This window comes from Engystomops pustulosus, chromosome 4 (assembly GCF_040894005.1).
Source record: "Engystomops pustulosus chromosome 4, aEngPut4.maternal, whole genome shotgun sequence".
Classification (NCBI taxonomy): Eukaryota; Metazoa; Chordata; class Amphibia; order Anura; family Leptodactylidae; genus Engystomops; species Engystomops pustulosus.
The window spans coordinates 86,500,237-86,514,582 of NC_092414.1; the positions used below are offsets into that span (position 1 = coordinate 86,500,237).

Genomic DNA, 14,346 nt, shown 5'->3' on the forward strand with positions numbered 1-14,346 from the left:
CCCTAATTTACCACAAAAACTGGGAAACCTATTGACTCAAGTATAAGCCGAGGGTCGGAAATGCATTGGTCACAGCCTCCCAGTATATAGCCAGCAAGCCCCCTGTAGTATATAGCCAGCCCCCTGTGGTATATAGCCTGCCAGCCCCCTGTGCTATATAGCCTGCCAGCCCCTGTAGTATATAGCCAGCCATACCCCTGTATTGTATAGCCTGCCCCTTTTAATATATAGCCTGTCAGCCCCCTTAAGTATATGAAAAACGTGTCTTATACACGAGTATTTACATTATATGAAGCATCTTTTTATTATATTCTAGACCATAATGATACCTATAGAAAATTACGAGAAAATCTGGTATGGCAGGTTCATAGATGATATCTTAAATTTTGTGGAAGGTTGATGAGAATAGAATTCCTTTTTTTAGAGAATTTTTGAATGACAACAACCTTTAATCTTAACATTCATGGGTGATGAATTCTCTGGTAGAATTTTTTTATTGACTCATAACTGGGGATTCAACCCTTGGAACTATTCACACTACAACATATGTAAAACCACAGGCAGTTAATGCAATTTTGGACACCAGAAGCTTGTTGAGTTTTATAGATTAAGAAGAAATAGTTGCAATAGTAAAATTTTTGAGGAACAGGCAGAAGTTCTGACTAAAAAACTCCTTGCTCAAGGATATACCATGTACATGATTAAGATAAATTTACTCAATTCTGGAAATGCTTTCTTTACAAAATGTAATGATTACTTGTCCTGAAAGTTGTTTGATCTCCTAAAAAGATATATATGGAGCCAAGGATGCCATCTATTGAATCTACACCATCATCTGAGTGGCTAAGAAGAGTAATTGAGTAGTGCTGTGAACAGGCTCGCCATCAGGGGGGGGGAGTGTGACTGTGTTCTGGGGGCCCCAAGAAGGAGGGGCTCCAAGTGAAATAAAATCCTCCTCCTTTCCCAGGTGCAGGGATGGATTATCATTCTGTGGGGCTGGAGGGGCCCACACAATTTGCCAAACAGGGGTCCCAAACTTCTTAGTGGCGGCCCTTGGTATGGGGATGGGCAGCGTGTGGGCTATGTGTGCATATCTTGTATGTATATAAGAATATAAATACATAGAGCATTAGTAAGGCACTTCCTTTCCTAACATCTACCTGTACACTTCCTTTGTCTTTGTCCCTCAGTATACCCTATGTAAACGATGTATATTTCCTTGTATTGTACCCTTATAAAATCCCCTTTAATATCCATTAGTTATTGTTGTTAATTTAATATAAACCAGCATCTAAAAAACAGCAGATTCTACATTTGGCCCCCAAGATGGGACATTGATAACAAATATATCTCTATGGTCAAGTGATCCAGGCAAGAGTCAGGCTATAGAATGACAGAATACAGCAAGTTTATTAAGTATAGACTATAGTAGGCAAAGCGATTTTGTACGGCATTTTTCCTCTTGGCATTGACTTGGTGACCATTTTATCTGTTTGTTTAGTCTTGTCTTTGTCTCCGTGACTGCACTAGTTGTCCTCTACTGCTTAGGGTAGGCGAGGCAACGAGGCAGGGACAGCTGAAAAGGAGGTTTACTGTCAGGGCCCATTGTCTGTGCTCCTGTCCGTTACCAGATCCTGCTTGTCAATACCACTACAAAAGTATAGCAAACAAGGTAAAGGTATATATTACAGCAGGTAAATAGGGAGTTGTGGCTGTGATACAGTTGTGATATAAACCACTAATTCCTACAATATTCTTTTAATTCATTACAAACTGAGTATTTATTGTTAATAGCAGTATTGTATTTTACACGAAGCTACTGTTAACTTGCAACAAACAATAATGTTTTTGACCTTGCCTTATAATCGTACCCTTATTCCTCTACCAATCACAATTCCTCTCTTCCTCTACCAATCTACCAATTCCTCTCTTAATCACAATTTACCTACAAAAAAAATAACAAGCACGGAGGCATTCAGGCTTGAAAACGAATCTGCCTCTGCAGATCTTTATTATGCATTATTACTTTATCACTTATTGTTTCTGCTCTTCCTTCTGGTAGAAACATAGGAAACCACAAACTAGAAACCAGTAGCACATTTTAGTCTATATCTTGAGCACTGGCAGGAAGCAGCTGCTTCATCAGAAGAAATCCCAAGGTTCTAGAGAGCTGACACACCGCCATTCAGTGGCCATTATTGAGAACATCATTCATTATCAGTGGCGTCATGTAGGCTACTGAACAGAAACTCTTTCCTACTGAATCATTTCTGCTGCTATTGAAACTGTGTTACAAAGGAGATAGTTTTAGCCTGAAAACCGTTTTTTATACACTTCTGCACTTTTTGTCCATTGTGCTTGTGCTTTGACATAACTTTTTGCAAATAAAAAAAGTTTTTCAGAATGTACAGAAGTTGTATGTATCTCCATTTATCATATATGATTTTTACACAAATGTATGCCCGCCTGTCCTTAGCTGTGCGACATAAGTGAGCAGTGCTGGAGAGTAGTAGGGGTGACCCCTCCTTTCTCCATTGAAAATGATGCCGCTCGGCCGTAAATACGGCCACAGATAGAGCATTCTCTTTGTTTTTACGGCTACGGAACTGTGCGCTCTTCTGAGTGTTCTGTGTGGCTATTGCTGTCTATGGGGGATGTATGTAGGCCACATGCTTGCGGCTGTACATACGCCCCCCTCATGGTCTTGTAAATTCAACTTAGGTAAACAACTCCATTTACATGATTTGAAAGATTTCACACACTGACATTATTCTATACCAAGCTCTGGTGTGATGTGCTCTAGAACCCAGGTGCCCAACAGCGAAGAGTAAATGGGGATCAGTGCTCATTTTCTCTGAACACTATTTACGAGTACTAACCACATGATCATGGCAGCATTTAATGCGTCATTCATTTTAAAACCTCTATTTATCTACTAATTATATACATAGTGCAACATGTTTGGAACATGTTAACTGCCATCTTTCCCTGTACCCAGATGAACCTCACAATATAGTTTTTATTGGTCACGCACATACATGAGACCTTAGTTTGTAAAAAGCAAATTCATATTAGTTGTTTCAGCTTCTAGACTTCAGGAGGGAAGCTTTAGAAGACTATACAAACTATGTGCAGATGCCAGGGGTGAACCTAGCCCCTCAGATGCCTCAGGCGATCCATAGAAAGGTGCTACTGCCCCACCAAAAAGTAATATAAAATGTTTTTTTATGTGGGTAGTTTATGCAGTTTCTCAACCTATGATGACATCAGATGTAAATAGATGCTAGTGTTAGTTATTAACTGTGATGTTTGGAAAAGTATACAGAGCACAGTCAGTCCCTCAATTGCCTCCTCCCAGAGATGTAAAATATCTGACTTCCTCCGCCTTTCCTGCAAATGGTGCCACCCTGTGGAGAGAAGCTCATTTTGCCTCATGGCAGGTGCACCTCTGTTAGCTATAGAGAAAAGATAACTTGGCACTCCAAGATTCAGCACTAAAAGGCAGGGACACCTGGTAAACTGAAATTATAAGTCCCTATGTAACGGAGAGATGAGTCATTACATGTAATTATAATGTAATAAATGTTATTACATGTAATAGACAATAATGTGGAGGGATATGCCAGTCCAAGGAATATGAATAGCTATCCTACTATTCTTATTAACACCTTCTTATATCGTATATATTTCCATTCATACCCAGGCTGTAGTATAACTGTACTAGTTGATCTCTTTCAGGTTGCTGTACATTCTGCTGTAGAAAAACTGTTTAGAAGTATTTGGACTGTCCCAAACAAAAAGCCTCCAATAGCAATAAAATATTTCTTTGACTTTTTGGATGCCCAGGCAGAAATTAAAAAAATAACAGATGCAGATGTGGTACACATTTGGAAGACTAATAGGTACGTACAGCTTGATACGGTAAGTACTTACATAACTAATGGATTAGGGAATTCTAGCTAGAGCAGGGATCTGGGGATATCACAATCAACAATCGGCTACACAAAGCAAAAGCAGCAAAAATTGGCTTTTGCTAAAACTTCTTTCACTTCATTGTATAGAACTATGTACAAATTATACAACTGAAATTCAACAATAATGCAAGTTGGGAGGTTTACTATATTCATAGTGTCAGGTTGGAAGGGAAAGGTTTCTGTAACCTATAAATGTAGGGAAAGATACAATCTGTACAAGGCAGGATACAACATCTACATGAAAAGCAGGATACAACATCTACATGTAAGGCAGGATACAACATCTACATGTAAGGCAGGATACAACATCTACATGTAAGGCAGGATACAACATCTACCTGTAAGGCAGGATACAACATCTACCTGTAAGGCAGGATACAACATCTACCTGTAAGGCAGGATACAACATCTACCTGTAAGGCAGGATACAACATCTACCTGTAAGGCAGGATACAACATCTACCTGTAAGGCAGGATACAACATCTACCTGTAAGGCAGGATACAACATCTACATGTAAGGCAGGATACAACATCTACCTGTAAGGCAGGATACAACATCTACCTGTAAGGCAGGATACAACATCTACATGTAAGGCAGGATACAACATCTACATGTAGGACAGGATACAACATCTACATGTAGGACAGGATACAACATCTACATGTAAGGCAGGATACAACATCTACACGTAAGGCAGGATACAACATCTACACGTAAGGCAGGATACAACATCTACACGTAAGGCAGGATACAACATCTACACGTAAGGCAGGATACAACATCTACACGTAAGGCAGGATACAACATCTACCTGTAAGGCAGGATACAACATCTACCTGTAAGGCAGGATACAACATCTACACGTAAGGCAGGATACAACATCTACCTGTAAGGCAGGATACAACATCTACATGTAAGGCAGGATACAACATCTACCTGTAAGGCAGGATACAACATCTACCTGTAAGGCAGGATACAACATCTACATGTAAGGCAGGATACAACATCTACATGTAGGACAGGATACAACATCTACATGTAAGGCAGGATACAACATCTACACGTAAGGCAGGATACAACATCTACACGTAAGGCAGGATACAACATCTACACGTAAGGCAGGATACAACATCTACACGTAAGGCAGGATACAACATCTACACGTAAGGCAGGATACAACATCTACCTGTAAGGCAGGATACAACATCTACCTGTAAGGCAGGATACAACATCTACACGTAAGGCAGGATACAACATCTACATGTAAGGCAGGATACAACATCTACCTGTAAGGCAGGATACAACATCTACCTGTAAGGCAGGATACAACATCTACATGTAAGGCAGGATACAACATCTACATGTAGGACAGGATACAACATCTACATGTAAGGCAGGATACAACATCTACACGTAAGGCAGGATACAACATCTACACGTAAGGCAGGATACAACATCTACACGTAAGGCAGGATACAACATCTACCTGTAAGGCAGGATACAACATCTACCTGTAAGGCAGGATACAACATCTACCTGTAAGGCAGGATACAACATCTACCTGTAAGGCAGGATACAACATCTACCTGTAAGGCAGGATACAACATCTACCTGTAAGGCAGGATACAACATCTACATGTAAGGCAGGATACAACATCTACCTGTAAGGCAGGATACAACATCTACCTGTAAGGCAGGATACAACATCTACATGTAAGGCAGGATACAACATCTACATGTAGGACAGGATACAACATCTACATGTAAGGCAGGATACAACATCTACACGTAAGGCAGGATACAACATCTACACGTAAGGCAGGATACAACATCTACACGTAAGGCAGGATACAACATCTACACGTAAGGCAGGATACAACATCTACACGTAAGGCAGGATACAACATCTACCTGTAAGGCAGGATACAACATCTACCTGTAAGGCAGGATACAACATCTACACGTAAGGCAGGATACAACATCTACACGTAAGGCAGGATACAACATCTACACGTAAGGCAGGATACAACATCTACCTGTAAGGCAGGATACAACATCTACATGTAAGGCAGGATACAACATCTACATGTAAGGCAGGATACAACATCTAGATGTAAGGCAGGATACAACATCTAGATGTAAGGCAGGATACAACATCTAGATGTAAGGCAGGATACAACATCTACATGTAAGGCAGGATACAACATCTACATGTAAGGCAGGATACAACATCTACCTGTAAGGCAGGATACAACATCTACCTGTAAGGCAGGATACAACATCTACCTGTAAGGCAGGATACAACATCTACATGTAAGGCAGGATACAACATCTACATGTAGGACAGGATACAACATCTACATGTAAGGCAGGATACAACATCTACACGTAAGGCAGGATACAACATCTACACGTAAGGCAGGATACAACATCTACACGTAAGGCAGGATACAACATCTACACGTAAGGCAGGATACAACATCTACCTGTAAGGCAGGATACAACATCTACCTGTAAGGCAGGATACAACATCTACCTGTAAGGCAGGATACAACATCTACCTGTAAGGCAGGATACAACATCTACATGTAAGGCAGGATACAACATCTACCTGTAAGGCAGGATACAACATCTACCTGTAAGGCAGGATACAACATCTACATGTAAGGCAGGATACAACATCTACATGTAGGACAGGATACAACATCTACATGTAAGGCAGGATACAACATCTACACGTAAGGCAGGATACAACATCTACACGTAAGGCAGGATACAACATCTACACGTAAGGCAGGATACAACATCTACCTGTAAGGCAGGATACAACATCTACCTGTAAGGCAGGATACAACATCTACCTGTAAGGCAGGATACAACATCTACCTGTAAGGCAGGATACAACATCTACCTGTAAGGCAGGATACAACATCTACCTGTAAGGCAGGATACAACATCTACATGTAAGGCAGGATACAACATCTACCTGTAAGGCAGGATACAACATCTACCTGTAAGGCAGGATACAACATCTACATGTAAGGCAGGATACAACATCTACATGTAGGACAGGATACAACATCTACATGTAAGGCAGGATACAACATCTACACGTAAGGCAGGATACAACATCTACACGTAAGGCAGGATACAACATCTACACGTAAGGCAGGATACAACATCTACACGTAAGGCAGGATACAACATCTACACGTAAGGCAGGATACAACATCTACCTGTAAGGCAGGATACAACATCTACATGTAAGGCAGGATACAACATCTACATGTAAGGCAGGATACAACATCTAGATGTAAGGCAGGATACAACATCTAGATGTAAGGCAGGATACAACATCTAGATGTAAGGCAGGATACAACATCTACATGTAAGGCAGGATACAACATCTACATGTAAGGCAGGATACAACATCTACCTGTAAGGCAGGATACAACATCTACATGTAAGGCAGGATACAACATCTACATGAAATGATGAAACTGACTTGAGGAGATATTGGGAAAATGTCTGGGGCATTGTCCAATTTTCCTTGTTTTACCTGAAACATTTTTCTAAATATTTTGTCTTAATTTTTTTATAATCATAGTCTTCCTCTGCGGTTTTGGATTAATATATTGAAAAATCCCCAATTTGTCTTGGACATAAAAAAGACTGTTCATCTGGACATATGTTTGTCGGTAATTGCTCAGGCTTTTATGGATGGATTTTCTCTTGCAGAGCAGCAGTTAGGAAAGGTAATTTATAAGAATGTCTATGTGACTAATAATCGTTTATAATAAATGTTGGATTCTTCTGACACAATAAACTAGTACAGCTGTAGTTCTTTAGCTTACAGAACCATAACCCTGATGTGACCTGAAAGATGAGATTCTTAACTTTACTATGGAATTTTGAGATAAGTCCAGCTTCTAAAAATGACTCATCTCAAGCAATATATGACTCTTCTCTGCTCATTTGCATATGCATTTGGAGGTGCTTTAGCTAATGGTGAAGAGGAAAGATTTCACATAAAAGAGGGAATTCTAGAAATGATATTTCATAACCTTCCATGTAGTATAGAGGGGTAAAAGCTGGTGACAGGTTCCCTTAAATTATAAAATCTGTTTACACAGGTTTAAACATTTCTTTTAGGGCCTTTTCACACAAGCAACTTCAATAGGTAAAGCTCGGTCTGTGTGTCGACCCAAACCTAACTCTGGTGCACTAAACTCATCCTTTTGGTTTCGTTCGATTTAAAAAGATTCGGCACACAGACAGAACTTCACGTATTAAACTTGGTCATGTGAAATGATACACACTCAACCACATGGCTGCCAAACAAGTGGCGTAGAAGAAGAACTGTATGTCACTGAATCATCTCAGTTAAATGTCTGGGTGTATCTGGATGGTTTGCAGTGCAGCTTACAAATAAAGACAAAGATAATTGTGTTTAGATTTGGTTGTCTTTAAAGTAGAAGAATAGACTTCTCGCTGGCTGATGTTCATTTAGCTCAGCGACAAGGCTGATCCCCAGTCCCCAGTGAAAATGAGTGTGACACCTCTGATTTACACCATACACCAAATAGCAGGTAATAGAATTTTTTATGTGTCATTCCAGTCAGCTCCAACTAACAAGCTCCTTTATGCAAAAGACATCCCTTTGTTCAAAGAGGAGGTTAAGACTTACTATAAGGACATTCGGGATGCTCCGCCATTGTCCTCCACAGAATTGACTGACTTCTTGACTTCAGAATCAAAGGTAATAACCTAAAGAAGTTCAAAGATTTATTTGTAGAACAAAATGCTACATATTGGGATTCTTAAGTGTAATGTAGTGGAATTTAACCAGGAAAACCTGAAGGATGTTTTATACACATCTCATGTGTCAAAAGCACAGAAAGTATTAACGTCTACTCATTTTGAATTCTATGGTTTTACATGATTTATATGCAAATAAAATATTTTTAAAAATATGGTCTTTAGAAGGTCATAAAACAACATAGATTCTGGAGGGTCATTGTTTAATGAAAAAAACTAGACCAAAATGCAGAAGCAGGGTCTGAAAAAGTGGTACTCCCGATCACAGACCAGAGGGGACATGTTTATTAGTCACCTGGCCTGTGTGCAGCATATTCCATAGATCGAATACTGATGACCTGAGGATAGAGCGCCTATGTAGAGGTATTATTCTTGTTCTGTTTATCATGGCATTGGCTTAGCTCTAAGCCCTTGTGGTGTTTTTTCCATTTTAAATAGTGCAAAAAAGTACCTGGTACATTTTTGTACCTACTTTGGACCAGGCACCAAGTTACTCTTAGGCTGCATTCACACGACCACAAGGGGGGCGTATATACGGCCGATATACGTCCCCCATAGACGGTAATGGGCGTGCGGCGCCCTACGGGAGCGGTACGGTGCCGCACGTGTGCGGCACCGTACTGCTCCATGCCCCATGAAAAAATAGGACATGTCCTATTTTTTCAGGGCATACGGCGCCGTGCGCCATATATCCCTATGGAGAGGGGCGGGGGTGAGCAGCTCTCCTCTTCCCGCACGCTGCCGTGTGCCCACCGTGCACCAGTCGTGTGAATGCAGCCTTAGTGGTACTAAAATGTCATGCAATCTCCAAGTGGGTTTGACAACAAGAACTGAGTCAATCTGAGTGAATCCATGCAGTGGAAAATGGCTACATGAGAAGTTCCTGGTATTTTACTAATGAGATGATCTACTTTACAGAAACATGGCCATGAATTTAAAGAAGATGTGGCTCTGAAGGAACTTTTCAAATACATTGAGAAATATCTAAATGCGGTATGTAGAGAATTGTACTTGATGATTTCCACAACCGTATGTAATAATGGATTTGGTCCTTTTGAAGCTCTCTGCTGTGCCTGCTGTGCCCAGCTCCTGAGGCAGGCTATTCCACAGATTCACAGAGGGACATTAATCAGAGCTTCTATGCATCTTTCTGGTGTAGAAGCGCTGACATAATCGTTATTTATAGTGCACTGCAAGAAATTGGGATTATTTTCAATTACGTCACGGACCCTGGTGGAGTGGGCTGCCACGGGGGAATTCCTGCCCTATGCCTTCACATTTTGTAAAAATATGTTAACAAATGTTTGCAAATTTTTGTGCAAAACTACAGAAGGTCAGGCCTGGTGCGGCCCTCCGACGGATACACCAAGCGGTCTAAGCATTTTGAGGTATCTGCCGGGAGAGGGGGGGGGTGGTTTTTAACATACGCCCGTGCACAGGTGGCAGCTTATGTAAATTCTCCTACAGTTCATATAGTACAGAAACCTTAGAGCTCTTTAGCTTGTACCTTTTCTTCTCTAGACAGAGTGAAGAATACATTTGTCTATGTTAATCAGATTCCTCCACTTATTGGACAGGTTCTCAATCTTGATTTTAAAATGTCAGTACAATAAAAAAAAGGATTTTAGCAAGTGAAATTTTTCACTTTTTCATTTTCCACTTTAGTGCAGGGGTGGAATTGCAATTCAAACTGTGGCAGGAATGAACCGCAAACTGTTTCTGTGGCGGGACTGACATAAACTTGTTATATGCAAAGGTTTATAACTCAAATGCACTGCAGTAAATGACTTGCCGTGGATTCTGTGGTAATAGTTTTCCACCAGGGATTCCTTTCTAGAAACTGTTGTCCAGAACACAGCTGTATATTGTAGCTGAGGAAACCCCAATGCTTTTCCATGTGGAAAATGTTAGCTTATGGCTGGCTGCACATAAACGTGTTGTGAGAGATATCATATTTCTCTCCAGATGCCATATTGTCCACTCTCATCCATTTCATGATTCATACACCATCTTGTATAATCTGCCTGCTAGTCCTTGACTCCTGTTAGAGATAGTTGTCCTTTGGCCTGTTTCTTCTGATTATCTTATTTTGATGACTGAGGAGCCTTCGGAGCCTTCTTCTCAGTACATTTTGTAGCTGGGATAGTGATAACATTCTGTTTCCCTGGAGAGCAGTGCTTAGTATAAAAAAAACATGCATAGAGTTCATCAACAGTAGCTTAAGGGTGTTTCTGGGAGGTTCTAGTATATTCAAGCTAACCTATAGCATTTCAGTACACAACTGCTTGCTTAGAATAAAGTGTGATTTGAGTGCAGCTTATGACCAGGTGTCTGTCTTTTCTGTGCTACTTATCCCAGCACTGGGAACAAAGACCTATAAATTTGGAGGAGATCACCTTACAATTGTAGAAGGGTTGTTGGATAAAAATCTCTAACAGTGTTCAGACTGTTTTTATGGACCCATGTTCCTGCTCAATTGCACAGGGTGGGAGCCCTTGCATCATAGAAAATACTATTACTATTCCGTCTCCCACCCGGTCTGCAGCGCCAACACTACTGGTGCCGCAGTCCTACAAGCAATCAGGGAGTCCTCTGCAATTTGTTCAGCACACTGGTCCCTTTCCACTACATGTCCATGTATATAATAATGGCTCAAAGTATGATGTGCTGAGGTATATCTTATAAACCCCATAATAATGCAGGACTGCCTGGAGGCAGACACTTGAACTCCTATATTATCCCATTAGCTGTAGTTGAAGTTAAGGTTGGCTGGACTATCATTGGCCCAGCAGAATAGCCAAGCCTTGCCAGTAACATTGTAATATAATAGGTTGCAATCCTTACTATTTTTCCCATTTCTATCTATTCCAGATTGTAAGCACCCTGGAGAAGGAGACAGGATTTGACTCAGAACTCAGGCAGCTGCAGCGACTCAAAAAAATACTTGAAGACAAAAATAAATGTGTGTGGGAATAAAGACTGAATGTACATTATATGAAGCAGTGATCTGCAATCTACCTGGACAGATAAGGAAAGCGTAGCTTTAGGTAGTGAGGCCTGTGAGCCTATTAGAAGCTTCTGTCCAGCCTGTGACCAGTCAGACTTGTTTGGATGCAGTCCTATCCATTGTTGTTTATGTAGTTATGGAAATAAATGGACTGGATGCCAGGAGCCATTCATCTACACGTGTATGAATTATGTGTAAAACTGCTGAAACCTTCACAACTTTTATAGAACGCGTAATGTCTTATAAAATTGTCTATAACAAATCTATCCTGGCACCTGTACTTCTGCATCAGCTCAAACTTTTTATGATTCTTGTGCTACCAAATTAAATGGTATAAAAAAAAATATATATGTGAAATACCAACATTTTATTTATATGTAAACAGCTACACTGTCAGCCAAACACTGAACAAATACTTATGACGATTGACATTTTCCAGCAGACAAAAAAAAATAGTAATAAGGGCTGTGGAGTTGGAGTTATGATAAAATGGACTCCACAAATATATAATACATTAAAAAAATTATGAAATTGTACGTGCCAGCATCAGGACCCAGAGCAGAGCCAGGAACAGAAGAGCACCCTAGAGAAATCCAGTACTGCTGACTTTAAGTACTATACACTCTTGTGGCAACTCTGCTCTGGGCCCCGACACTGGTGCATCACGAGTCCCGATGTGCAGAGGCATGAGAAGACCACGGAGCAGTGAAGACTTCTAAGCAACACTGGTCGTACACCAGTGAAGTTCTCATGGCTCAACAGCCGTAGTTGTGCGCCTCACTTCAAGACTTTTAGTTAAAATGAATGTGTGCTGCACTTTATGTACATGCTCAGTAGTGAAGCTCCTGCTACAAATCAGAGGAAAAAAGCACTGGGAAGGAATTTCCATACTCATGTTAGAACTGCTAAAGTGGCCAGGTGCTGTGGAGTGCTGTGTAGTTGAGGTTAGTGAAATTGAGGAGTCAGAAGTTTGGCTTACCAACTCCACGTCCTGCTGGTAATCAGTGGATGTGTTCTCATAATCCTTCTTAGGCCAGTTTCACATTAGCGAGTTCCATATTTTCTGGGCCACTTGCTGCAGCATGCTGCCCTAGAATACAGTGAGACCTGGAGACTGCTAGTCTCTCAGCCTTATGCTTTCTAGAATATTGATGTGGAGTATACAGCTGCATACAGTGCTATTCTCTATATTACAAATTACCGTATGAACAAAAACTTTGTAGTATGAGCTTCAATTTACCTTTTTGTGATCCTCTAATGAGAAGGGGACCCTGCAATGGTGTGTATATGTGACCATAAGAAACTGAATCCCATTTATTACATTTTATGTTATTAAAATACATTTCACCAAGTCTATGGTTTGTAAGTAGTTAAATGTCATATTAAATATGTAATGTGCTGTGGATAGAAGACTCTCCCTTGGTGCATCTGGTAGTTATGAAATTCTGTTGTAATGCAGTTCTGTAAAAACATTCTGATATTACCACATACCTTTCCTGTTTCCAGTGGTTTATCATTTTAGAGGATTTCCATATTTAGTGTTATGTAAATGAACCACTTGGTGAACAGGTGTCACCACTTAGACTGAAATTACAAGAAGTTCCGTTAATTGGCAACCGAGTAATTTTCCCTTATATAAGTTTCAAATAATTATTGACATCCCTAATAGAAAGGAGGCATGGAAGAAAAAAAATAAACTTCGATAGACCTGCCCTATTGTTCATCTAATGAAGATAGACTGGACAGTCTCATTCATTAGCATGAGAAATTTGATGCAGTATATTGGGACTAGTTTAAGACAATCCAGTTGTACTTTGAGGAGGTGCAGTTTGTGTCACAACATAAGACACACCCCTTGTACAGAGGACATGCCCCTTTTATCATGGCCACTCGCCTATGGAGCACCTGTTGCATAGGTTTTTTGTTTTTTTCTTTTAAATGTTGCAAGTTGTTTTATACTGACAAATACACCCCTTAAAAAGATGCATGTTTAGCAGGGCCCTGGATATCCGTCTAATTATACACAAAAGGTATTGTAAATAAACAGATCGGGGAAGATTTATCATATGCTGGTGCACAAGCCACACCCGACCCCCCCACCCACCACCACAACGTCTTCATCATTAGGCTTAGCCCTCATGGTATATCCGCCGGATGTTCTGGCTGGTGAACAAAACTATGCCAGATCCGACACAGTTTTCAGTAAAAATCAGCGAACATTCACGGTGAATGTTTGCAGATTTTTAAAATTTGCACATGCACTGGGGAGGAACATAGTGTGGAACTGGCACTACTACTGGGGGCTGGCAGGCCGTATAATACAGGGGGCTGTGACCAATGCATTTCCCACCCTCAGCTTATATGCAAGTCAATAGATTTTCCCAGTTTTTCGTGCCATAATTAAGATACCCCGGCTTATGCTTGAGTATATACAGTACTTTCTTTATCAATTCCCCTGGTTGCTGCCCTTCTATAGAAAGCTTCTAGGTTTACTTCCAGTGGAGTAACAGGAGTTGTGTGATACTAACCACTTGTGCCCCAGCGT

The 14,346-nt window shown here is 40.6% G+C and overlaps 1 protein-coding gene across 1 annotated transcript in view; it reads left to right on the top strand.

The window, feature by feature from the left end:
* Nucleotides 1–13,155, top strand: part of PLXNC1 (plexin C1) — an 84,787-nt gene extending 71,632 nt beyond the window's left edge. The window contains exons 27-31 of the mRNA XM_072146572.1: nucleotides 3,739–3,902; nucleotides 7,584–7,731; nucleotides 8,595–8,735; nucleotides 9,713–9,787; nucleotides 11,666–13,155. Coding sequence (XP_072002673.1) covers nucleotides 3,739–3,902; nucleotides 7,584–7,731; nucleotides 8,595–8,735; nucleotides 9,713–9,787; nucleotides 11,666–11,770 — 633 coding nt within the window. The 3' untranslated portion in view covers nucleotides 11,771–13,155. The remainder of the gene's footprint in view (nucleotides 1–3,738; nucleotides 3,903–7,583; nucleotides 7,732–8,594; nucleotides 8,736–9,712; nucleotides 9,788–11,665) is intronic.
* The last annotated feature ends 1,191 nt before the right edge of the window (nucleotides 13,156–14,346 follow it).